Consider the following 24,948-nt stretch of genomic DNA (forward strand, 5'->3'; position numbering starts at 1 on the left):
ATTTCTTCTCACATATGTACAATGCTGTCAATCGAGAAACAAAAAATCATAAGGATGAGATTCAGAACAAAAGGGTAGGAGATTCTGAGTGTGAAGACCTAATACCCTCCGAATGAGTTGGGAGCATCAGGAGTGCAATGATGTTAGGATCAAGAAATCTATGTCAAACATTCAGAAAAAAACGATGATCACATCAATTGGGCCCCTGAAATTTCAAGGGAGTGAATGAGATCACAAAAAAAAAAAAAAACAGATGGATTAAACAATCAAAGCACATGGCTGCCTGATGCTTGGAATCATCTGCAACGCACTGTGAATAAAAGGGATAACTCTTTTGATGACCTCTTTACCACAGCTAGAAACTACAATCACCTCCATTTTGGAGATCAAATGAAAGAGACCAAATTCATGTAAAGTCGTATAGAAAGCACAAACTTTAAATTTTAAACAATTCTCTGCAAAATTCAGAGACAGCAGAAAAACATAAACTTCATGGGGAACTTCTAGACCAAAATCTCAAACAGATATAGTAATGACAGTAGAAATCACATAGCCATAAAGAAAGCGAGTAAGATTGGGCTTGGGGAGAATGTGAACACTAAAGAAAGCTTGCAGATAAACAACTTTCCAAAGTCATTAATTAATCATGGAAAGATGCATTACATGTTCCACGAGATCAATAAATCGAAAACTACAAGAGCAATTCCACAACTCAATTAAAAAATTTGAACAAAATTCACTACGCAAGTTTGCAAATATCCTCATATTCAACAGCCTTAAGCACTCTCCCATCATAAATTCCCTTCTCTATCTGCACCTTGGCACAAAACTTCTCTGTATCCACTCCCAACAACCTGGCATTGGAACCTCTATACGCCCCATTCACTATTTTCACTAAACCCCCAATCTGCGGGATCACAGTCTCGAGCTCTTCCTGATCGACCCTCAACTTATGCTTACTCTCAAGCATCTCAATTTCAGCAACATACTTATCAATCACTTTCCTCACTACCCCTTTCTGCTTATAATACCCTTTCTCTGCCAAAGCCTTACTCATTACCTTAACAATAATCCCTTCGAACAACCAATAATCCTTCCTGTTACTCCTTTCCTTCGCCTTCTCTTCCTCTTTCATCAACTCCTCCAATGCTGATTTCCCACTTTTACCTCCATTGCTACTTTCCTTACTTCTCCCCATCTTCCTCTCCTTATCCTCAACTTCCTCAAAAACCAGTCTAGAACTAGAACTCTCCCCTCTATCTTTCCCAACATTATTACTCTTCAAACCAAGCGCGAAACCAACCTTCACACCACTGTCCAATTTCAACTCCTTTGCTGGCCGCACTTCACCATTATCCACATCACCACTCTCCACACCGTCATTGTTAACAGACAACTCTCCAGCCTTCTCAATCTGCTTCTTAATCTCCCTCTCCTGCTTCTCCTCCTCGGCTAAATCCGCTCTAACTCTCTTATTCTTCATGTTCTCCTTAAAAATCGTCTCTGAATCCCTATCAATATAAGTAATGAACCACCCTTTGGGCGTTTCATCAACTTTACACTTGCCAGTTCTCCCCAGATACTTGACAAATTCCGTCAACGTCGCCCACTGCGTCGAGTTCATATGAATATGATGCCTATCATGAATATACTCATTATAAACCACGGTCGCCGCGACACGAGAAAACCTATGGCTCCGTTTCATCATGTCAAGGAATTCGTTTTCGAATTCTTCAGAGTATCCGTCGATGATCCTGTTAGGGTTTTGACCGAAGACTTGCATTTGCCGCTGGTGGCTCTCGCTCATACAGTGGCACTTGAATCCGTTCTCGTCTCGACATTGTTTCTGACACATTTGACAGTACCATCGGAGTTTTTGAAGACCTTTCGCTTTGATTCGATTCGCGATTGCTTTCGGTGTGAGGAAATCGTTCTTACCCATTTTTTAGGGTTTGATAAATTGGATTGGATTTGGAATTAGAGAATTACCTGGAAATTTAATAAAAAAAAAATAAAACACAAATTAGTTTTTCTTCTAGAAGAAAACTAAAATTAAAATTAAGCAATTTACCTCTAAATCTAAAAGCGAATAATATTGGGGGGGCAAGAAGAAGAAGCAAGGCTGATAAAAAGAAACCGACCGGGCTTAGGATTTTAAGAACGCGGAAGTTAACTCGCATACCTGCGCGTCTGTTTAAAAAAGGCTAATTTGTGAAAAGATCCCTGAGAGTTTGATCAAACCCAATTTTACCCCTGATTTCTCATTTGTTTTATTTTGGTCCCTTATACATGAGGTAAAAGTAAAAAGAGCCTCTACCGCATATACTGAAGATGCCTACTGCATGTTTGACAAATTGTCTATAAGGATCAACATTTGCTCCCTGTATTGTTTGAGAAAACTCATTTTTCTTTACCCTTTTGCCTTGTTATAGAAAGCCTTCTGTGTCGAGTTTCTGTGCTTGGGATTCGATTAATAATTCTTGGTCTTGCTGGAATCTTGTTCCTCTGTTTATCCAAATCTTCTTTTCTGTTAGCAAATTTTGTTCGTTTAGTTACTCGTAAAAAAAAATTGTTAAATTGTAATTAGGTTCTCAGTTATTATATATATATAAACAAGTTTGCAGAGGCAATGGACAAGATAGTGATGGTTATGGAGGATGATAGGGAGATTTGAACACGACTTGATGAGCACCGTGACAAATAATAGAAATAAAGATTTAAATGTATCGGTGATTTGTTTGATGTTTCCGTTCCACGAGGAATTTTGAGGCTCGAATTGAGTTGAGATGGTGGCAGAGTGAGTTGAGGTGATGGTGATAGGTGGTGAAGATGGTGTTCGGTTGTGTTGACAGCAGTGAATTACTCCACCATTGAAATATTTTCTGAAGCTACAAAGAGATTTTCCAAAGAGAGGCAACGGGGAACTAGTTTCACTTTTCAGGAGGACATTATAGTTCTAGTTGATGGTGCTTGATTAAGATAACAATAATGATGAGGCCACAGCCTCGGTTGGGCTGCCAGCGAGCCCAACTGGATCTCCCTCCTATCTTTTTTCTAGTTACCTTTTTTTTTTTCTTTTTTACTGTTATTTATATGTTTTTACCCTTTCTATCTTAAAATATCTGTATCTTAAATTATTTTCAGAACTTAATTCAATATTTGAAAATATTAGGTTGATGTGATTTTTTAATATAATATTAAAATTTTGTTAACCAAGTCATGAGTTCAAATCTAATTTTCTCATTTATACAAATTTATAATTCAAAAAAGTTAAGTTATTAAATAAAATATTAAAAATAATTTTATATTATTTTCTAACCTATGTTATATCTCTCTCGTCCATAAACAGTCTTTATTTTTCACCAATAAATTACAGCTCCACAAATTATCCATAAAACTGACTTGGCATCATCACTCTCTCTAGTCCATATAAATGCTAAACATACAGAAGATGTGTTTGTTTTGTGAAAAATAATTTTGCATTTTTTTGCAAGCAAACATTATAAAATTGTCAATAAAAAGATTTATTAGAAATTACTTGTGTGATTAATATTTTTTTAATATCATGAAAGGGAAAAGTAATTTTCACAAGATTACTGGATTACTTGAGATCATCTAAATGTATTTTTTTAAAAAAATAAATTTTATTTTATTTACTCGGGGCTTGATGAATACTTCTTTGAATAGATCTCGTGGCATCAGAAAATATTCGAGAAATATAGTGCTCTGGAAGACAATAGACAAACTCGGGGTTGATTCCTAAGCTAGCTGCGTGGTTCGTGATCTTTTCTTAAAAAAGGCAAATCTGTAATGACGGGCGCGACACGGTGTTACATGTTAAAAACAGGCAAATCTCTGCGAGTAGTGTTTAGGGAATAAATTATTAGTGTTGTTTTGTCTGCTAATTACATAGGCACAGCTACGTAAATCTAATGACATAAGCCCGTGAACAGGAAAATCATTAAAAATACGAGCTCCTGCATGCAGCATTTTTTAGTTACTACACAAAACCTTGAGAATAAATTGTATATAAAATTATTTTTTAATGATTTTCCTTATATTTAAGCTCTTACTGAATAAAGATAACACAAGGAACCAGCCAATAACCAGCCTAACCTCCAAAAGAAACCCATTCAATTTTTTAAAAAATCTGTAATTTTTGCATGCTCAAATCCTCTCGATCTATTTCCACTTACAATCGACTCCGGTTCAGCGATCCTAATTTATTTTTTTAGTTGTGAATGCATTCCTGACCACCACTAGCAAGTAAACAATTATTTTTAAGAGCCTGGTCCATTAATAATCACATATTTATATGTGGGTTGAGATGCATAATAATTCTCTTAATTTCAGAATTTTTACAAGATATAGTTTATAAGTTAGTCCACCCATCCTAGTTATATTTTATGAATAGGCAATAAAATAATTAATTAAATTACACACAACTAGCAATACAGGTCATTCTTTCCCTTCCATTAATATTTTACTTGTTTGAATAAACATCCTAGCGTAATGGAATAGATCAACGCCAATGTCGTAATATATGAGGCTGGCCCATCTCCTTCCGTTCAGGTAAAATACAAGGAAGGAACCTTTAATAAACACCTTACATTGCTGTGCACGCGTGCGCGGTTCCATTTTTTAGTGAAATATAAATTTAAGCTGTGTTTGTGTTAAAAAGCAACCAAATAAAATGGAATCAAAACTTAAATTTATAAATGTTAATTAATCTGTAAATTGAATTAATGTACTAAAAATCCGATTGACCAAAAAACACGCAATATACTCGAGCTCAATATAATTTCTCAGTAGCTACGTACCCCACCAAAAAAAAAACCACCCTCAATTCCAGGATGTTTCCTTTCTATGTCGGTTAATTACCTATCTATATAAACCACATTCATTAAGAGGAGGCTCTTCACTTCGAACCAAAAACCAAACTGCTCCTATATACATACATAAACGCACATCATCTTAATTGGGTATCAAAGAGGTGCTCGTGGTTTATAAAGCCTGCCGTGGGAGCCAAGACTAATTCAGAGATCCTGGCGGGAACATTTCGGTAAGAAAATATTTTATCTGCTTGGTATTTATTTATTATGATTAATAATTCATCTGTGTTTTTTTTAATTTATTTTTATGTACTTCTCATTTAGTGAAATCAATTCATGTATGGTTCTTGTTTTATTCAACATCTGGTTTAATGGTTTCGCACTCTGCATATCCTTGATTCCACCCCCACTTCCCCCTTTCTTTTCCAGAGGATAACATCTCCGAAAAAGGCATAGATGTCAGGTGTCTGATGATCACAAGATGAGTATCATGTGTTAGCATACTCTCAAATACACGCATACGCTCTCTTCATTCATAAACAATATCTTTGTCGTTGAATGGGTGAACTACGTCCTTTTTTCTTTGTTTCTCCTCTTTTCATTTCAATCTGGAAACAATTTCTCTTATAAATATAGCTTAATTTCGGATAAAAACATAATATATTATTAGGTGATCAATTCTTCTCTTTTTACGGTTTGGGTCTATTGAATTTCACACCACACAGTACTATACGTGTTTATAATTTTCCTGGGGTACGTAGGAAGATTTCAATATGTGAAAATGGTGTGGTTACATGTTTTATTACGCACTTGCTTGAGATTAACTGAGCAAGTTTATAATTGTTTTGCTTCAACAGATATGGGATTAACCAAGATTAAACATTCCAGTCATAGCGAACATTTTCTGTTGTTGAAGTATCCACGAGAGCCTTATGAATGTAACGGATGCAAAGGACTGGGGCTCGGCCCATGCTATGAATGCGAGCACGAAGACTGCAGCTTCTATCTTCACGAGGAATGCGCAAAGGCTTCTCCATCTGCCTTCCATTCATTTTCGAAGTGCAGCTTGAGATTTCACTCCAGAGCCCCGCAAGAGGATGAAAGATTCTGTGATGCTTGTGGACAAGATGTATTAGGGTTCGTGTACCAGTGCAAACATAAGAAGCCACACGATTACCATCCCAGCTGTTTAAAGCTCCAGCGTAGCTTAACAGCTGATGATGGCACGAGGTTACACCTGAGGGAGAAGCTGCCATCGAAATGCTTAAACTGTGGAAGTAGGAAAACTTGGAACGGAATCAAAGGGTGGTCCTATGTTTCTTCCTGTGGTCAATATTGTTACCATGTAGCTTGTGTGAAGGACATGATCTTGAAGAAGTGGAAGAAGGGTTATTTCCTTCAAGATGGAAACGTGAATGAGACGGATAATTACCTAGCACTTCAAAGTGCCATCCCAAGTAGAGAACTAGAACTCTCAAGTGGGAAAAGTTCAAGCAAGGCCAGGAATATATGGAGAAAGGCAAAGAAAGCTATCATGCTTATTATTTCTGCTTTGTTTGGAGATCCCACGACTCTGATTTCATTGCTTGTTCAACAGTTGCTCTCCGATTAAAGCGTAATACAGGCCTCGTCGATGATTTTTCTTTCGTTTATAGCTAGATTCTTGTAATTAATGTTTGTTTGAGTGCCAATACTATCTATGTATCTTTTTTTTTCGTGTATATTTTTTCTCTGTGTATAGGTTTGTCCTGTAGATTGTGTTTCTCAAACGGATCTGAAAATTAATATTGTAATTAAGTATCTATGTAAGATTTCAAGGAAAGGCTAGCTAAGCATGCCATGTATAATATTGTTTTTCAGTGGACATGTAACTATGTCAGATTCAAAAACATGCATACAAGTCTACTTAATCTGCCATGAATGTCTCTTTCGAAAACATTTTGTTATAGTTATGTCGAATGGATTACCAACCACAATCAACATAAAATTAATATATAAGGTCTCACTTGCTTATATAAAACTATTTCGCTCTTCTCTTAATTTGTGATATACCTTGATTTAAAACTATCTCTGTGCATGAAATTTCCCGACATTTGCATCCTCTCTCTTTGCGTCACAAGGCAGCACGTACAGTATAGATGATAGGCCGGCCAGTTTCCCACAGTAAGATTTTCACACCACACCTATGATCTATTTGCAAACAAAATTAAACGATTTTAGAAAATAAACGTTTAATTATTAATATTGTTAATAAAATAATACTCCACTCTTTGAAAATATTTAATCGAATCAATCTTGATTGCATGCCGTTCATGAGAGAATCGACGTACTGCTGCATAAAATTATAAATATCACCATGCATGTATTTGCGGTGCACAAGAGACCTGCAAATCAATAATCAAGCATATTATTATATAATTTGTTCATCAAGTGGTGCCCTGCAATATTATAGTGATTTTCCTTGTAATTTATGCTTTCCAAATATGGGTAGGATTAAGTATGTATAGAATATTCCATCTGACATGGGTAGAAATGCTTAGAGTTGTTATGCAACACAACCGGCTTTTTTTTAATAAAAAATATGAAACTCATTAAACTAAAATAAAAAAACTTCTACTTCTAGATCAAAAGTCAACTAATATATAAGAAGATTATTTGGAAATATAGATAGAAATGGACATACATGTCGTATTAAGGGCCGGTGCTCTAAAAATATACAATAAAAATTCGACTTAAAACTAAATATTTATAATTTAGATTCAAAATATGAAAACTATTTTTAAAGTGTACAAACAATTGATAGACTCTCTTTCGATACTCCACCAATAAATAACGCTGTCACTTTGATCTCTTACTCGGTATTTCTTTTTACAAATAGGAGATTTGATCAAAGCTAATTTTTTAGTGATTTGTGTAAAACATTTATTGAACACAAAAGTCTATGAAAGATCATACAATAATACAAGAAACAATAAAAAAACCTTAAACTAAGAAAAATATCAGACCAAATAAATACTGTAAAAACAAACAAACATTGGATTTAGCTAGTAATACAATTATTAGAGACGAGATTATATTATTGCAGACAAAATGGACAGTTAAGGAAAAACCGAAGCCAATCTTAGTCACAACAGGCTTTAATTACTTAATCACTTAATTCTATCATCTGATGTGGTATATATCATCACATGATTTGACCATCCGAAATTCCTGGATGGAGGCAAATTAGCTTGAAATGAATTGCGTATGTAAGCCTGCCTCCGGCTCCCAACCCTCCAACTCGTGGCTCGCCAGTCAACACTTGCTTTATATATAAGCTAATTTACCCCCCCAAGGCATGGCTTCCCTGTGATTGATATTTAGTTGAGTGCAACGTCCAGCAATAACAAGACAAGCAAGGTTTTTTTCCTTGAAAAATAACAATTGAAAACTATGACTCCTCCTTTCGTACAAGTGTAAAGTGCAGAAAAAGTGCTTTTTTCTTCAGTTATTACACACTTGCGTTTTAGTTGACATGGATAATAATTTTCAGATCACTCATTTTAATACTGTTCTAGCTAAAACACATTTAATTTCAGAGTTCTTATAAGATCTCGGGTATAAATTAGCTAGCCCATCCTAAATATATTTTATGAATAGGCAACTAAATAATTAATTAAATTACACACAACTAGCAATACAGGTCATTCTTTCCCTTTCATTAATATTTTACTTGTTTGAATAAACATCTTAGCGTAATGGAATAGATCAACGCCAATGACGTAATATATTAGGCTGGCCCATCTCCTTATCATGAAGTAAAATACAAGGAAGGAACCTTTAATAAACACACTACATTGCTGTGCACGCGTGCGCGGTTCGATTTTTTAGTGAAGTATAAATTTCAGCTGTGTTTGTGTTAAAAAGCAATCAAATAAAATGGAATCAAAACTTAAATTTATAAATGTTAATTACTCTGTAAATTGAATTAATGTAATAAAAATCTGATTGACCAAAAAACACGCAATACACTCAAGCTCAATATAATTTCTCAGTAGCAACGATCCACCCCACCAAAAAAAACCACCCTCCATTTTCAGGATGTTTCCTTTCTAGGTCGGTTAATTAGCTATCTATATAAACCACATTCATTAAGAGGAGGCTCTTCACTTCGAACCAAAAGCCAAACAGCTCCATATATATACATACATAAACGCACATCATCTTAATTGGGTATCAAAGAGGTGCTCGTGGTTTATAAAGCCTGCCGTGGGAGCCAAGACTAATTCAGAGATCCTTGCGGAAACATTTCGGTAAGATAATATTTTATCCGCTTGGTATTTATTTATTACGATTAATAATTCATGTGTGTTTTTTTAATTTACTTTTATGTACTTCTCATTTAGTGAAATCAATTCATGTATGGTTCTTGTTTTATTCAACGAGTGGTTTAATGGTTTCGCACTCTGCATCCCTGATTCCACCCCCGCTTCCCCCTTTCTTTTCCCGAGGATAACATCTCCAAAAAAGGCATAGATGTCAGGTGTCTGATGATCACAAGATGAATATCATGTGTTAGCATACTCTCAAATACACGTATACACACTCGCTCTCTTAATTCATAAACAATATCTTCGTCGTTGAATGGGTAGACCACGTACTTTTCTTTGTTTCTCCTCTTTTCATTTCAATCTGGAAACAATTTCTCTTATAAATATAGCTTAATTTCGGATAAAAACATAATATATTATTTGGTGATCAATTCTTCTCTTTTTGCGGTTTGGGTCTATTGAATTTCACACAACACCAACACTATACGTGTTTATAATAATTTCCTGGGGTAGGAAGATTTCAATATGTGAAAATGGTGTGGTCACATGTTTTATTACGCACTTGCTTGAGATTAACTGAGCAAGTTTATAATTGTTTTGCTTCAACAGATATGGGATTAACCAAGATTAAACATTCCAGTCATAGCGAACATTTTCTGTTGTTGAAGTATCCACGAGAGCCTTATGAATGTAACGGATGCAAAGGACTGGGGCTCGGCCCATGCTACGAATGCGAGCACGAAGACTGCAGCTTCTATCTTCACGAGGAATGCGCAAATGCTACTCCATCTGCCTTCCATTCATTTTCGAAGTGCAGCTTGAGATTTCACTCCAGAGCCCCGCAAGGGGGTAGAAGATTCTGTGATGCTTGTGGACAAGATGTATTAGGGTTCGTGTACCAGTGCAAACATAAGAAGCCACACGATTACCATCCCAGCTGTTTAAAGCTCCAGCGTACCTTAACAGCTGAAGATGGCACGGGGTTACACCTGAGGGAGAAGCTGCCATCGAAATGCTTAAACTGTGGAAATAGGAAAACTTGGAACGGAATCAAAGGCTGGTCCTATGTTTCTTCCTGTGGTCAATATTGTTACCATGTAGCATGTGTGAAGGACATGATCTTGAAGAAGTGGAAGAAGGGTTATTTCCTTCAAGATGGAAACGTGAATGAGACGGATAATTACCTAGCACTTCAAAGTGCCATCCCAAGTAGAGAACTAGAACTCCCAAGTAGGAAAAGTTCAAGCAAGGCCAAGAAAACATGGATCAGAAAGGCAAAGAAAGCTATTATGCTTATTATTTCTGCTTTGTTTGGAGATCCTACGACTCTGATTTCATTGCTTGTTCAACAGTTGCTCTCCGATTAAAGCGTAATACAGGCCTCATCGATGATTTTTCTTTCGTTTATAGCTAGATTCTTGTAATTAATGTTTGTTTGAGTCCCAATACTATCTATGTATTTTTTTTTCGTGTATATTGTTTCTCTGTGTATAGGTTTGTCCTGTAGATTGTGTTTCTCAAACGGATCTGAAAATTAATATTGTCATTAAGTATCCATGTATAATATTGTTTTTCAGTGGACATGTAAATATATGTCAGATTCAAAAACATGCATACAAGTCTACTTAATCTGCCATGAAATGTCTCTTTCGAAAACATTTTGTTATAGTTATGTCGAATGGATTCCTAACCACAATCAACATAAAACTAATATACAAGGTCTCACTTGCTTATATAAAACTATTTCGCTCTTCTCTTTGTGATATACCTTGATTTAAAACTATCTCTTTGCGTCACAAGGCAGCACGTACAGTATAAACGATAGGCCGGCCAGTTTCCCACAGTGAGATATTCACGCCACACCTATGATCCATTTACAAACAAAAGTAAACGATTTTAGAAAATAAACGTTTAATTATTAATGTAGTTGATCAAATAATACTCCACTCTTTGAAAATATTTAATCAAATCAATCTTGATTGCATGCCGTTCATGAGAGAATCGAGAGTACTACTGCTTAAAATTATTGATATCATCATGTATTTGCGGTGCACAAGAGACCTGCAAATCAATAATCAAGCATATTATTATATAATTTGTTCATCAAGTGGTGCCCTGCAATATTATAGTGATTTTCCTAGTAATTTATGCTTTCCAAATATGGGTAGGATGAAGAATATATTTGGGAACGCGATGTAAATTATGTTTCTAAAAAATTTAATTTTTTTTTGTTAAAATTTAATATGATTTATACGTTTTGGATCATTTTGATGTGTTGATGTTAAAAATAATTTTTTAAAAATAAAAAAAATATCATTGACATGTATTTCAACACAAAAAATTATTTAAAAAGCAATCACTATCACATTGTTAATCAGTTTCTAAATATGTATTGAATATTCCATCTGACATGGGTAGAAATGCCTAGAGTTGGTGTGCAATAACTGTCCATGCACGCATATTCAAGTCACAACCGACTTTGTTTTTAATAAAAAATACGAAACTTATTAAACTAAAAAATAAAAATAAAACTTCTACTTTAAGAAGATTCTTTGAAAATATAGATAGAAACGGGCATACATGTCGTATTAAGTTGACTAAATCTCTCGATTACTGTAAAAAAATCATGTTGAGGGCTTGTACTCTAAAAATATATTATGAAAAATTTACTTCAAACTAAATATTTAGAATTTAGATTCAAAATATGAAAACTATTTTTCAAGTGTACTAACAATTGATACACTCTCTTTCGATAGACCACCAATAAATAACGCTGTTACTTTGATCTCTTACTTGCTATTTGTGTGAAACATTTATTGAAAACAAAAGTCAATGAAAGTATAGAATAATACAATTATTAGATATGAGATTACTGCGTGTGTGTTTGTTTTTGTATTTTAAAAAATAATATTTTTTTAATTTTATAATAATATATTTTGATGTTTAAAAATAGTTTGGTATGTTGATGTCAAAAATAATTTTTAAAATTAAAAAATATTATTTTAATATATTTATAAATAAAAAATACTTTTAAAAAATAATTATTTCGACACTCACCGCTATTCATATCAGTCGTTACTTAATTACTTAATTCTATCATCTGATGTGGTACCATCGCATGATATGACCATCCGAAATTCCTGGATGGAGGCAAATCAGCTTGAAATGAATTGCGTATGTAAGCCTGCCTCTCAACCCTCCAACTCGCGGCTCACGACTCACGAGTCAGTACTTGCTTTATATGGAAGCTAATTTACCCCCCAAGGCACGGCTTCCCTGTGATTGATATTTATAATTCAACATGGGCATCTTTTCGATACATACATTATCTCTGAATTTCCTTGTTGATTTTATGTCCATGTCCATGTCCATGGGAATGTTCAGCATCATCGATCGTTGCATTATCAACCTAAATTTAAAAATAAACTAAAATGGTTTCCTATATATATTTCAATTATGACGACTGAAAGTTGAGAATCTTTGAGTATGTCATTATGTTGGTTTGTAGGGCCATTAATTTTCAACCATGATGACACGTCTATTAAGACATTACGGGAGGAACTATGCGCTAAAAGAGGAAACTTCCATCTCCCCTGATTTGAAATTCAGTTGGATGCATGCCACGTCAGCAAGTATTCTACTCGTTTACTTGAAAAATAACAATTGAAAAATGTGACTCCTCCTTTCATACAAGTGTAAATTGCAGAGAAAGTGCCTTTTTCTTTTTATATTTCCTACTCGTATATTTGAAAGAAAAATGTCACCAAATTTCCTTTCGGTGCTATTGCTAAGAAACTGAGGCAGTGGTCAGATTTTCTTTGAATTTTTTATTATTTCTTTTTCTTTGGACAGAAGGAACACAATAGTTGAGATATTTATATAGTGATTGAGATTGTGATGGTGGTTAATTTTTAAAATATTTTTTATTTATAAATATATTGAAATAATATTTTTTATTTTTTAAAATTTACTTTAAACCAAATTAATTGGGAATGAAGCCCAACAACTAAACAGCCCATTGTAAGATTCGAGTGGTTAGAAGGACACCAGACCACAACTTATTTAACTCAGCCCACATAACAAAAACTCGAAAACTCTATGGACCCGCGGAATCTTTGGTAGATCTCAAGGCTGTGAAAACAAGACGAACTTTTTGGTGTTCTAATTCAATGGTCTAGTCAGTGGATGAGAAGTTTTGCTATATTCTTTAATCGGGGGTTAAATTGGGCTTGGGATTTTGAGAACGCGGAAGATAACTCGCATACCTCCGCGTCTGTTTAAAAAAGGCTAACTTGTCAAAAGATCCCTGAGAGTTTGATCAAGCCCAATTTAACCCCCGATTTCTCATTTGTTTTATTTTGGTCCCTTATACTTGAGGTCAAAAGTCCCAGATTTAAATGTTATTTTGGCTTGTTTTGTCTCGCGTGTACTGGAATTTGTTGTATTTGAACTGGGGCTTGTATAAAAGAGCCTCTACCGCATATACTGAAGATGCCTACTGCATGTTTGACAAATTGTCTATAAGGATCAAAGGATAACCTTAAACTAAGAAAAATATCAGACCAAATAAATACTGTAAAAAAAAAAAACATTAGATTTAGTAATACAATTATTAGATACGAGAGTATTGCAGACAAAATGGACCGAAAAAGGAAAAAGAAAAGAAGGCAGTTAAGGAAAAACCGAAGCCAATCTTAGTCGCAACAGGCGTTATTTAATTACTTAATTCTATCATCTGATGTGGTATCATCACATGATTTGACCATCCGAAGTTACTGGATGGAGGCAAATCAGCTTGAAATGAATTGCGTATGTAAGCCTGCCTCCCGACCCTCCAACTCGCGGCTCACGAGTCAGTACTTGCGTTATATGTAAGCTAATTTACCCCCCAAGGCACGGCTTCCCTGTGATAAAAATTTGATTGACCAAAAAACACGTACGCAATATACACGAGCTCAATACAATTTCTCAGTAGCTACGATCCACCCCACAAAAAAAACCACCGGCCCCTCCATTGATATTTCCTTTCTATGTCGGTTAATTACCTCTATATAAGAGGAGGCTCTTCACTTCGAAGTTCGAACCAAAAGCCAAACTGCTCCTATATACATACATAAACGCACATCATCTTAATTGGGTATCAAAGAGGTGCTCGTGGTTTATAAAGCCTGCCGTGGGAGCCAAGACTAATTCATCAGAGATCCTAGCGGGAACATTTCGGTCAGATAATATTTTATCTGCTTGGTATTTATTTATTTATTTATTACAATTAATAATTCATGTGTGTTTTTTTAATATATTTTTATGTACTTCGCATTTAGTGAAATCAATTCATGTATGATTCTTTGTTTTATTCAACGAGTGGTTTAATGATTTCGCACTCTGCATCCCTAATTCCACCCCCGCTTCCCCCTTTCTTTTCCCGAGGATAACATCTCCGAAAAAGGCATACATGCCAGGTGTCTGGTGATCACAAGATGAATATCATGTGTTAGCATACTCTCAAATACACTCATACACACTCGCTCTCTTAATTCATAAACAATATCTTTGTCGTTGAATGGGTAGACCACGTACTTTTCTTTCTTTCTCTTGTCATTTCAATCTGGAAACAATTTCTCTTATAAATATAGCTTAATTTCGGATAAAAACATAATATATTATTTGGTGATCAATTCTTCTCTTTTTTCGGTTTGGGTCTATTGAATTTCACACAACACTATACGTGTTTATAATTTTCCTGGGGAAGGAAGATTTCAATATGTGAAAATGGTGTGGTTACATGTTTTATTACGCACTTGCTTGAGATTAATTGAGCAACTTTATTATTGTTTTGCTTCAACAGATATGGGATTAATTACCAAGATTAAACATTCCAGTCATAGCGAACATTTTCTCTTGTTGAAGTATCCACGAGAGCCTTATGAATGTAACGGATGCAGAGTACTGGGGCTTGGCCCATGCTACGAATGCGAGCACGAAGACTGCAGCTTCTATCTTCACGAGGAATGCGCAAATGCTACTCCATCTGCCTTACATTCATTTAATTCGAAGTGCAGCTTGAGATTTCACTCCAGAGCCCCGCAACGGGGTAGAAGATTCTGTGATGCTTGTGGACAAGATGTATTAGGGTTCGTGTACCAGTGCAAATATAAGAAGCCACACGATTACCATCCCAGCTGTTTAAAGCTCCAGCATACCTTAACAGCTGGTGATGGCACGAGGTTACACCTGAGGAAGAAGCTGCCATCGAAATGCTTAAACTGTGGAAGTAGGAAAACTTCGAACAAAATCGAAGGCTGGTCCTATGTTTCTTCCTGTGGTCACTATTGTTACCATGTAGCATGTGTGAAGGACATGATCTTGAAGAAGTGGAAGGAGGGTTATTTCCTTCAAGATGGAAACGTGAATGAGACGGATAATTACCTAACACTTCAAAGTGCCATCCCAAGTAGAGAACTAGAACTCCCAAGTAGGAAAAGTTCAAGCAAGGCCAGGAATATATGGAGAAAGGCAAAGAAAGCTATTATGCTTATTATTTCTGCTTTGTTTGGAGATCCTACGACTCTGATTTCAGTGCTTGTTCAACAGTTGCTCTCCGATTAAAGCGTAATACTGGCCTTATCGATGATTTTTCTTTGAAATGAATTGCGTGTGTAAGCCTGCCTCCCAACTCTCCAACTCGTGGCTCACGAGTCAGTACTTGCGTTATATGTAAGCTAATTAAGGCACGGCTTCCCTGTGATTGATATTTATCTCTGTATTTCTTTGTTGATTATATGTTAGGTCCATGTACATGTCCATGTCCACGGGAATGTTAAGCATCATCGTTACATTATCAACCCAAAAAAAAAAAAAAGGTTTCCTATATATATTTCAATTACGACGACTGAAAGTTGAGAATCTTTGAACATGTTGGTTGGTAGATTAATTTTCAACCATGATGACACGTCTATTAAAACATTACCATAGGAACTATACCCTTTATATTTCAATGTTTGTTTTTATATTTTAAAACTATTTTAAAAAAATTAATTTTTTTTCTTTATTTTAAATTAATATTTTTTAATATTTGTAAATTATTTTAATGTGATGATAATAAAAATAATTTTTAAAAAATTAAAAAAATATTATTTAAATATATACTTAAATAAAAATTATTTTAAAAACTAACCACAATTTGAAACACTAAATTTGGTTGGGTGCCACGTTCAGCAATAACAACGCAAGCAAGATTTTTTTCCTTGGAAAATAACAATTGAAAACTGTGACTCCTCCTTTCGTACAAGTGTAAAGTGCAGAGAAAGTACCTTTTTCTTTTTATATTTCCTACTCGTATATTTGAAAGAAAAAAAAACCAAATTTTCTTTTTCTTTGGACAGAAGGAAGACAATAGTTGAGATATTTATATAGTGATTGAGGTTGTGATGGTGATTAGTTTTTAAAATGTTTTTTTTGTTTATAAATATATTGAAATAATATTTTTTATTTTTTATTTTTAAAATTTACTTTAAACCAAATTAATTGGGAATGAAGCCCAACAACTAAATAGCCCATTGTAAGATTCGAGTGGTTAGAAGGAAACCAGCCTACAGCTTATCTAACTCAGCCTACATAACAAAAACTCGAAAACTCTATGGACCCGCGGAATCTTTGGTAGATCTCAAGGCTGTGGAAACAAGATGAACTTTTTGGTGTTCTAATTCAATGGTCTAGTCAGTGGATGAGGAGTTTTGGTATATTCTTTAATTTTTTAGAGTTTTAAAAAAAATATATTAAATTTTTGAACATATTGATATGGGACTGCATTTTTAAAATCATATTACAAAAGACTTAATCTTAATTAATGTGTAAATTAATTTAAAAATATTTTTATCACTCAAAATCTTAATTCATATTGTAATTAATGAGTAGCATCTCGTTAATTATAAACCAATTCATTCTTTCCAATAAGAATCCACACACACACAGGTAGGCTCATGAAATTTACTAGTGGACTGTTTAGGGGTATTTTTAAATTTTATAATTTCATCAATATTGAGCCAAGTTATTCTGTGGTGCCAGTAGCTATATATATTTTTTATTCGTAATAATTATGCAGATGTTATTTATTTAAACAAACAAAAAGGAGAATGAAAGTTGGAAAATGCCAGAGCCATAAAAATTCACCAAGAACTCAAGAAACACCACATGTGTATGTATATATTGAAAAATCAAAAAAAAAATCAGGAGGCGCCGGATTTGTCGTTTTTACTTTCCTTCGGTATATATTTTAACCCAAAACGAGTGTACATGTAATATGCAATATTTGTACTGTCTACATCTCGTGTATGCTGAAAAATCTGAAGTCTATTGGATGTAAATGTAGCAAATATTTTTAATATTTTCTCAACCACTTTTAACTATTATATTTATTGTAATGGTTAGAAGTTTTTTTTTTAATTGTTGTCAAGGCTTTTATTTCTCCTATAAATAAAAATAAAAAGAGAGCAAGAGTGTAAGTATAGAGGAAGTGTGTGCAATGAGTGCAAGTGCAATTTTGAAAGTGAAAAGGAGCAGATTTGAGAGAAACACCAAGTATAAGAGTGAAATATTAGATTTACTAGGATTGTACCAGGTTAAGTTGAGTATTTGTATTATTCCTTAAATAATATACTTCCGTGTATATACCTAGTTCTGAGAAATCATATAAATCTATTTATTTATGTTTGGTTTCGGTTAGCATGCACAGCAGTAAAAACTAGCGCTTTGATAGATCAAGATACCGACCTGTAAGCGGGGATAACATGAAAATATTCCGTGAATAAATGGATGACAAGCGTGTGTTATTTTGAGTGCCAATTTTTACAGAAACGAAGGTCATTGCAGAGAAAACAGAGCGAATGATGGGCTTGGTTTTCAGCCACACAACCAAGGCTGGGTTTCCGGACCTAGTCCAGACCCAGTCTGGTCCAGCCACATGGCTAGGTTTTCCAGCTGTCTGGGCCTGAGCCTTAAAATTATTAGTAGCTAGAATGACAAATTGTTCCGAAGTTTATGCGCTCAATTCTTCTATAAAAAAACTAGACATTAACATAACATTGATTCAGTAAACTGTTTAATAAAGTGAGACTCTCGCCCCCGAAACTACATGCTTTAAATTAGCCAGAAGGAAACTAGGACAACATATATTACATTGTTGATAAACAAAATCCAAACGAGAACGCGAACGATGATTTCTTAGGACTTGAACGGAAAATTAATCAAAACACACTATAAACACGAATCTAGGCGCTGATACAATTAAACTTTCTTTGGGAGTGCGTATGATGAGAAAACGGATAGTATAGCTGTGCATACAAATCCGAGGAGGAGGAGACTAGCGGATGCATAACCTTTGTTGAAAAACTTATCACCTCCTAGCCCTGCCAATTGTGTCTTCAATTCTTTTGTCGCTCCAAATGCCGCAGCAGCACCCGTGGCTAGTATGTATGATACAACCTGCCCAAACACAAAACAAATGTGTCCAGCCATCATCCGGGAAAAAAAATCCAACTAAGAAATGTACATATCAAAAGAGAATTATTTCAGGTGTCAGGCCAGATCTAGTCCTGAGGCTTGATTCCACCGGCAGGATTATCTCTCATCAGAATTCAGAGGCTAGTCTGGGCTGCGACTTCCTGGATCTTATGCACTAATAAACGGGCCAGTATTGGTTTAGGAGAATCAACTTTTATTTATTTTATTTTACCAACGTCACCTTGTTGATTTTATATGAAAACTGTAAACAATCTTGTGTTTCTCAAAAAGTAAATATTACAAGCAATTTGTATATTCTAACATCTTTAAAAGCACGGGTAATTAAAGTGGAATCCTAGAATAAATGGGTAGTGAAAAATCATACTCAAAATTCTCTTCTGAATAAATTAGAGGATGAATGAATGGGAGGACAACGGCCGGGCTAGACCATATTATCATAGGAGACTCCCCGATAATCATTTAATTCATATTCGTCGTTTTTAAAGTTTTCCTATAATCTCTATCCATCCTTTTTCAAGTTAATTTAAACCTGGAAATCTTCCAATAAAATCGAGAGATCGATCATGATCTAAACGTTGTACCTTGTCACCATAGAAATCAAACACAAGGTTGCCGTCACCACTTGTCTGGGCGCCGTTCCTTTTGGAAATATGGTTTAAAGTGAGAGCAATTTGCAAAATTGTGTACGTTAATCCAAACGCAATTGCCGCCAGCATGTATCTGCGATTTATAGAGAGTAAGAGATATTAAGAATCACTAAGAAATCGAGGGAAAAAAAGCCAAGAGGAAGAGAACCTGTATGATTATATATGATAGCATCAATGCTAGTACCTAGCTAGTTATGCACAAATTCTTGCATTGCAAGGCAAATTCTAGCAAGGATCATGTATCCGATCACTTACCGATAAGAATAAAAATCCTTGGAGCGGACTTTAAACTCGTCGATGCCTATTTCAATGGTGCCAGTATTGGTGGTCATGATGACAAGTGATACCATAAGGAAAGCAAAAGTGAGGACCCTCAAAAATAGAGCGGTCATTCGAGAAACCATGGATGGTGCTGGGGGGGCAGCCATGGATGGTGCTGTGGGGGCGGTCATCTCTCGTTTACTGCAAAATTAATGCTAGCTATAGTATTAATTTCAGTATTTAGCCACTGAAGAAGATGGTGCAATCGATGCTCAACATTCATCTCGATTTATAACCAAGTTGATAGAGGCTAGAGCCACTACAGGGCCATGATTCCATCGTTTACTTTGACTTTTGCATCACCTAGTATACCCAGCTGGTCAACGAGCCCAATTAGTCAGCAAAAACATGAGCTTACTTGCACGCGGAATTCGGAATGTATTTAGCTGGCATCGTAACATGCTTGGTTCAATGACCCAAAACAAAACGTAGAAAAAGAAGCTCTCCGTTTCCACTAATTGTTTTCATTTTTCCATTCCGCGTATCCACAACTTAGGAGAACATTACCACCATTTTCCAATCCTTCAATGAAATAGAATCTCATATATAATTAATTTGGACGTCTTAAGAAACTTGTGCATCATCAATAGTTTATACAGTATATATTTTTTTTCCAGTTGAGAATTAATAATTTGTTGGACAACATGATGATTTATCATTCCAGTGGGATTTATTAGATACATGGCTGTAATTTGCAAGCCCTTGCAACCAAGTTGATCTGTCATTCGGGTGACTCGCGATTGAAATTAGGTTGAATTTCAATATAAATTAAAAAAATTAACTTAACATGACTTGATAAAAAAACTTAAATTGATAGATGAATCTATTAACCTAAAAAAAAAACTCAGTTAAAATTTATTAATAATTTTTTTTATTTTTTTAAATGATATCGTGTTTTAGTTTTTTTATAAAAGAAAAAAAATTTGAGTTGGCTCAATAACTTTTAACTGTACAATTGTTCAAATCAATTTTAAATTCCCGTAGGAATAATGATCTTGAACTTAACCTACAACATGCGGATTAATTAAAACAATATCTAAATTGATCACTTTTTTTTTATTTTGGTTGGTTTATAACGGTGCAAACTTTCATTTCCAACCGAATGTCATGTGATCATGACCAGGTATTGTCAACTATCACTAGCAATTTGGGTGTACGTTTATACTATAAAATCTGGTTTCATGCGTGTTCGTCCGATATCAAAGCAAAGGTTGTGGGCTGTCACCACATCAGACTCGCGTGCTATCAGTATAAGGTTAATTAATATATATATATATAGATCAAGCACAAGTTGTCTTGATGTCTTCTCGTTTTAGAATTTACCTCTAACTTAGAATCGCTTGCAAATATTTTGGCGAGTTTTGTACTTTATACCGTCGATAAAATAATTATAGATAAATTATTAATGTAAATATAAAAAGAAAATGTATCAATAAAATTGTTAAATCTATGTAATGCTCAAAACTGTACAAGATAATGCTCTTGAGAGATAAGTCGTCCACTTGTTGTTTACCATGGATTGCTGGCCTGGCCTGAAGCAAACATGGGAAAGACTAGGGGTGAGCAAAAAAACCAGAAAACTGATTAAACCGAGAAAATCGGAAAAAAAATAACCGAAAAAACCGAATCGAAAAAAAAAACCGATTAAAATTTAAAAAAAACCGGCCGGTTCGGTTCGGTTTCGGTTTTATAAACAAAAAACCGAAAAAACCGAAACCGACAAAAAACCGGAAAAAAACCGAGCCAAACCGGAAAAACCGAGCCAAAATCTAGCCAAACCAAAAAAACCAAGCCAAACCGAAAAAAACCGAGCCAAAACCGGAAAAAACCGAGAAAACCGAGCCAAAACCGGAAAAACCGAGCCAAACCGGTTTTTACCCTAAAAAACCGAACCGAACCGAAACTGGTCGGTTTGACCTGGTTTCGGTTTTTTTTTCAAAAAAACAAATTTCGGTTTGGTTACTTTTTTTGATAAAAACCGAACCGAACCGAAAATGATCACCCCTAGAAAAAACAAGCCTTTTTCACGCCGTTTTTTTTCTTGACAAATTAGCGAGGATATGTATCGTTTAAAAGTAAGCATAGCTCATTTAAAAGTAAGCATAACGATGATTTCTTGGGGTGTTACTACATACGTTCAACGAGGAATTAGAAATCATAGTTTTAAATTTTGGCCCAGTTTAGCGGGTTGACTTGGGACCCGATTGTTTCAGGGTTAAAATCGAGTCGAGTTTATAAAAAAATAAGAGTAGTTAAAAATCCGGCTGACCCGATGGGTTGACTCGGTAAGATCCGGTCAAAACCCGGTTGCAATCCTTTAACTATTTTTTTATTTTTTACCAAAACAAAATCGTTTTGATTTATAAAAAAATTGAGGTAGACTTGATCAAAACCCAGTAACCCGGTCAAAACCCGGTTGACCATTAAACCAGGTTTAAAAACACTAGTAGAAATTATGGTTGTCATATACAATTCAGCAAATAACTAAAAAATCCAAGTAATTTGAGTTACCAATCTGACATTTTTTTTGTCAAAATGTTAATACGATCAAGTTTGGATCGAGTTATCCAAAACATTAAAAACTTGACTAAAAAATCAATTAATTTGTTTTAAATCAATATATTTTATCTGGTTCAATAAAAAATATAATATAAATTTTAGTACCGAGTTAACCACGTGATAAGTTTAACATATGACATGAACAAATAAAATGTGGTAGATGTTTTATATTCTTTTCAAGCCATAACTTCACTGTCGCCCTGGGCCTTTCCTAGCTAAACGATGGGCCGTTTGGTATTACTTCTTCAACAAACACTAGCCATTTGAAGTTTTCAACTCTCTAATTGTTTTCTCCCTATATTTGTTTCAACTTTATAATTGCTAATAAAATAATTATGGAAGATATATATAATTATTTATTTTAGAATATATAAAATTAGTTGAGATATATATAAACTGATCTGAACATTCATATTAATAATAAAAAAAAAATTTCAACTCTCTTTAATTGCATGATACATAAATTGTATACAAAAATATGCGGTCCCATTAGTCTCTCATACATGCATGTACCATTATGTGTTTTTTGTTTTGTTTTTTAGCGTTCCAGTTTAATCAGGATTTATGACAAAAATGAAACTCGAACTTGGAATTTCAACCCCCCTTCAGTAAAAACTACCGCCCGTCTTTAAATTTAATAGTAAGAAGTGTTGTTTTGGAGCATATATATAGTTTATTATGAAATGATAAATATTTTTATTATTTATTTAATGATTAAGTTTGTCAAGGGACTCGCAGCTTTAGTGTATCAGATTTTTTTTTCTGTTAATTGAAATTTATACAAACCTCCACAACAGGATTAATATATTCAAGAAAATCCTCTTTTCCATGACTCTTCTTGATTCAAATTATTGATGATTTAGTGATCATTCAACCTGTCATAGCTCATGGATTGCTGATTCCCCCGCGCTTCAGTCAAGCATAAACTTCTCACCATCTTTTTTCTTGGAAAAAAAAAAGAGGCCCGATTAAAGGAGATCCATATGCACCCATCAAACTCAGACTTTTTTTGTTCGTTCCAAAACAAAACCCAGTTTGGTGGCCTGAATTGGGCCCGAACGGATGGTTAATTTTCTCCCATGACTTGACCGGCCTGAATTGGGCCCGAACGGCATGGTTAATTTTCTCCCGTGACTTGAGTGCCCTCTCCGGTCACTCCTACGCAATCTTGAGCAATTGCTTTAGCTACGTGAACGCATTAAATCAGCCTTCGTTCTGTTCCATGGAAACTTAAGATTCTCCACGAACAGTCGTCCAATTAAGAGGATAGGATGGGTCAAAAGCAGATGATAGAACAGAAAACGTGAGGGAATTTTAGCTTCTCCGAGTTGCTTAGGGTGCTGCCATTTGCACCTTTTACCTTGAAGAATGTGATGAGCTTCGGTACAATCTAAAGCCGGCCTCAAATTGATTAAACAGGCCTTCTCTTTAGCATGGAACCAGTGTCTTTTGCCTGTCAAATATGATTTCAGGACCACTTTTCTGTATCCCCACAACCTCACTACGGTTAATTTAAGCTTCTAGCCAGGACTCCTCCCATTGATCTTGCCGCCGGTTAAACATTTTCGATTCACGGGGACCCATTCACCCAAGATTCCCATGATGCACACCACTAGTCCATGTCATGATATCCAAATGGGCCTACTAGGTGGAACCTAACCGAGTGCAATTCACCTAAATGTTTGATCATACTGAAAAAATTAAGGAAAAAAAATTCACACCCAAACATATGTAAAACGATCTCAACATATACAGGGTGGCAATAAAAAATAGACCAAATAAAATGTAAATATATCTTATAATCAAGAGATTAACCTGCGAATTTAATAACTTAGATTGAATGACAATAACCCCTTTTATTGATTTCTTCTTGTTTTTATTTCCGTGTATAAGATTTTTTTCAGTTTTCTTTTTATTATCAGGCAGCCTGCTCTTTTCAAATCTGATTTGCAAATACAGTTCTCTCTTTGAACATAACTTTAATGTCTTCAGGTCTAGGAAATTAGGCCCTTTACATATATAAAAGTTTTGAAATTCTATCTTGTTGATTTTTTCTTATCTTCAATTCTACATATAAGATTTTATTCCATCCTTTTGTTTATTTATTACTATCAAAGCCTGGTATTTTCAGATATGATTTTCGGATATGATTCTCTATTCGAATGAGAGTTTTGTAAATGTTTTGATATTTTATTTTATTATTTAAATGAGATTGATGTCCATTGACAATGTTGGGAGACTAAAATCTTTCGTTAATGGAGCATGATAATGCAATTCTTTTCTCCATTGATCTATATGTTAGAAAGAGATTTGTCTACGTTCATGATTTGAAAGAAACATGCCATTTTTTAAAAAAAAAAATAGTTTTGAAAGTTCATAAATCTCTATTTTTCATTCATGAAAAGATAAAAAATTGCCTTGAAAGACATTAATGATTCATCAAATCTATGAAGAATTTAATTTAACATATTTTTTATAACAAGGTTAATCAAGGGAGTAATTCACTTTTTATAAACGTGATATTAATATATATATATATATATATATAAATCACAACAACAACATCAACATATAAACTGAATAAGTCATTTTCTTATAGCTCAAATCAACAACCTTTGCTATTAGTATACTAATTGCGGTTGATGAGTGAAGATCCATACTTTAGTTTCAAGTAACATTAACTTTGGTCGGAAGTATCATTCACATTGACATTAAGACGACTTTAAGGACAACTGACATGACATGGCTGTAGCTAATAGT

The 24,948-nt window shown here is 34.5% G+C and overlaps 3 protein-coding genes across 9 annotated transcripts; 1 reads left to right on the forward strand and 2 right to left on the reverse strand.

Moving 5' to 3' along the window:
• Positions 1-616: 616 nt before the first annotated feature.
• LOC7458149 (KIN17-like protein) lies at positions 617-2,218 on the reverse strand. Its single transcript, XM_002316255.4, has 2 exons — positions 2,072-2,218; positions 617-1,989 (listed from the first exon to the last, which is right to left on the reverse strand). The coding sequence occupies exon 2, from the start codon at positions 1,940-1,942 to the stop codon at positions 740-742; it is 1,203 nt and encodes a 400-aa protein (XP_002316291.1). The 5' UTR covers positions 1,943-1,989; positions 2,072-2,218; the 3' UTR covers positions 617-739.
• Positions 2,219-4,902: 2,684 nt separating this feature from the next.
• Positions 4,903-16,031, forward strand: LOC18102716 (uncharacterized). Of its 7 annotated transcripts, XM_052456158.1 has the most exons (4): positions 4,903-4,974; positions 9,041-9,124; positions 9,752-10,124; positions 15,367-16,031. In XM_052456158.1, exons 3-4 carry the CDS (start codon positions 9,754-9,756, stop codon positions 15,746-15,748), a joined length of 753 nt encoding a protein of 250 aa, XP_052312118.1. In that variant the 5' UTR covers positions 4,903-4,974; positions 9,041-9,124; positions 9,752-9,753; the 3' UTR covers positions 15,749-16,031. The 7 variants fall into 7 exon arrangements, with proteins under 7 accessions (XP_052312118.1, XP_006378708.3, XP_052312115.1 ...); XM_006378646.3 differs by lacking the exon at positions 15,367-16,031 and having other exon boundaries at positions 4,904-4,974; positions 9,752-10,733; XM_052456155.1 differs by lacking the exon at positions 15,367-16,031 and having other exon boundaries at positions 4,914-4,993; positions 9,056-9,124; positions 9,752-10,733.
• Positions 16,032-18,188: 2,157 nt separating this feature from the next.
• LOC18102718 (CASP-like protein 4D1) lies at positions 18,189-19,898 on the reverse strand. Its single transcript, XM_006378648.3, has 3 exons — positions 19,564-19,898; positions 19,243-19,381; positions 18,189-18,622 (listed from the first exon to the last, which is right to left on the reverse strand). Exons 1-3 carry the CDS (start codon positions 19,758-19,760, stop codon positions 18,425-18,427), a joined length of 534 nt encoding a protein of 177 aa, XP_006378710.1. The 5' UTR covers positions 19,761-19,898; the 3' UTR covers positions 18,189-18,424.
• Positions 19,899-24,948: the final 5,050 nt, after the last annotated feature.

This window comes from Populus trichocarpa, chromosome 10 (genome assembly GCF_000002775.5).
Source record: "Populus trichocarpa isolate Nisqually-1 chromosome 10, P.trichocarpa_v4.1, whole genome shotgun sequence".
Classification (NCBI taxonomy): domain Eukaryota; kingdom Viridiplantae; phylum Streptophyta; class Magnoliopsida; order Malpighiales; family Salicaceae; genus Populus; species Populus trichocarpa.

What these genes read in the sequence shown, in the direction of transcription:
- LOC7458149 (XM_002316255.4), bottom strand. Translation starts at nt 1,942, where the DNA reads ATGGGTAAGAACGATTTCCTCACACCGAAAGCAATCGCGAATCGAATC.
- LOC18102718 (XM_006378648.3), bottom strand. Translation starts at nt 19,760, where the DNA reads ATGACCGCCCCCACAGCACCATCCATGGCTGCCCCCCCAGCACCATCC. An exon ending in AAGGATTTTTATTCTTATCG is followed by an intron (nt 19,382 to 19,563) that starts GTAAGTGATCGG and finishes TATAAATCGCAG; the next exon opens with ATACATGCTGGCGGCAATTG. An exon ending in TTGATTTCTATGGTGACAAG is followed by an intron (nt 18,623 to 19,242) that starts GTACAACGTTTA and finishes GTGTTTGGGCAG; the next exon opens with GTTGTATCATACATACTAGC.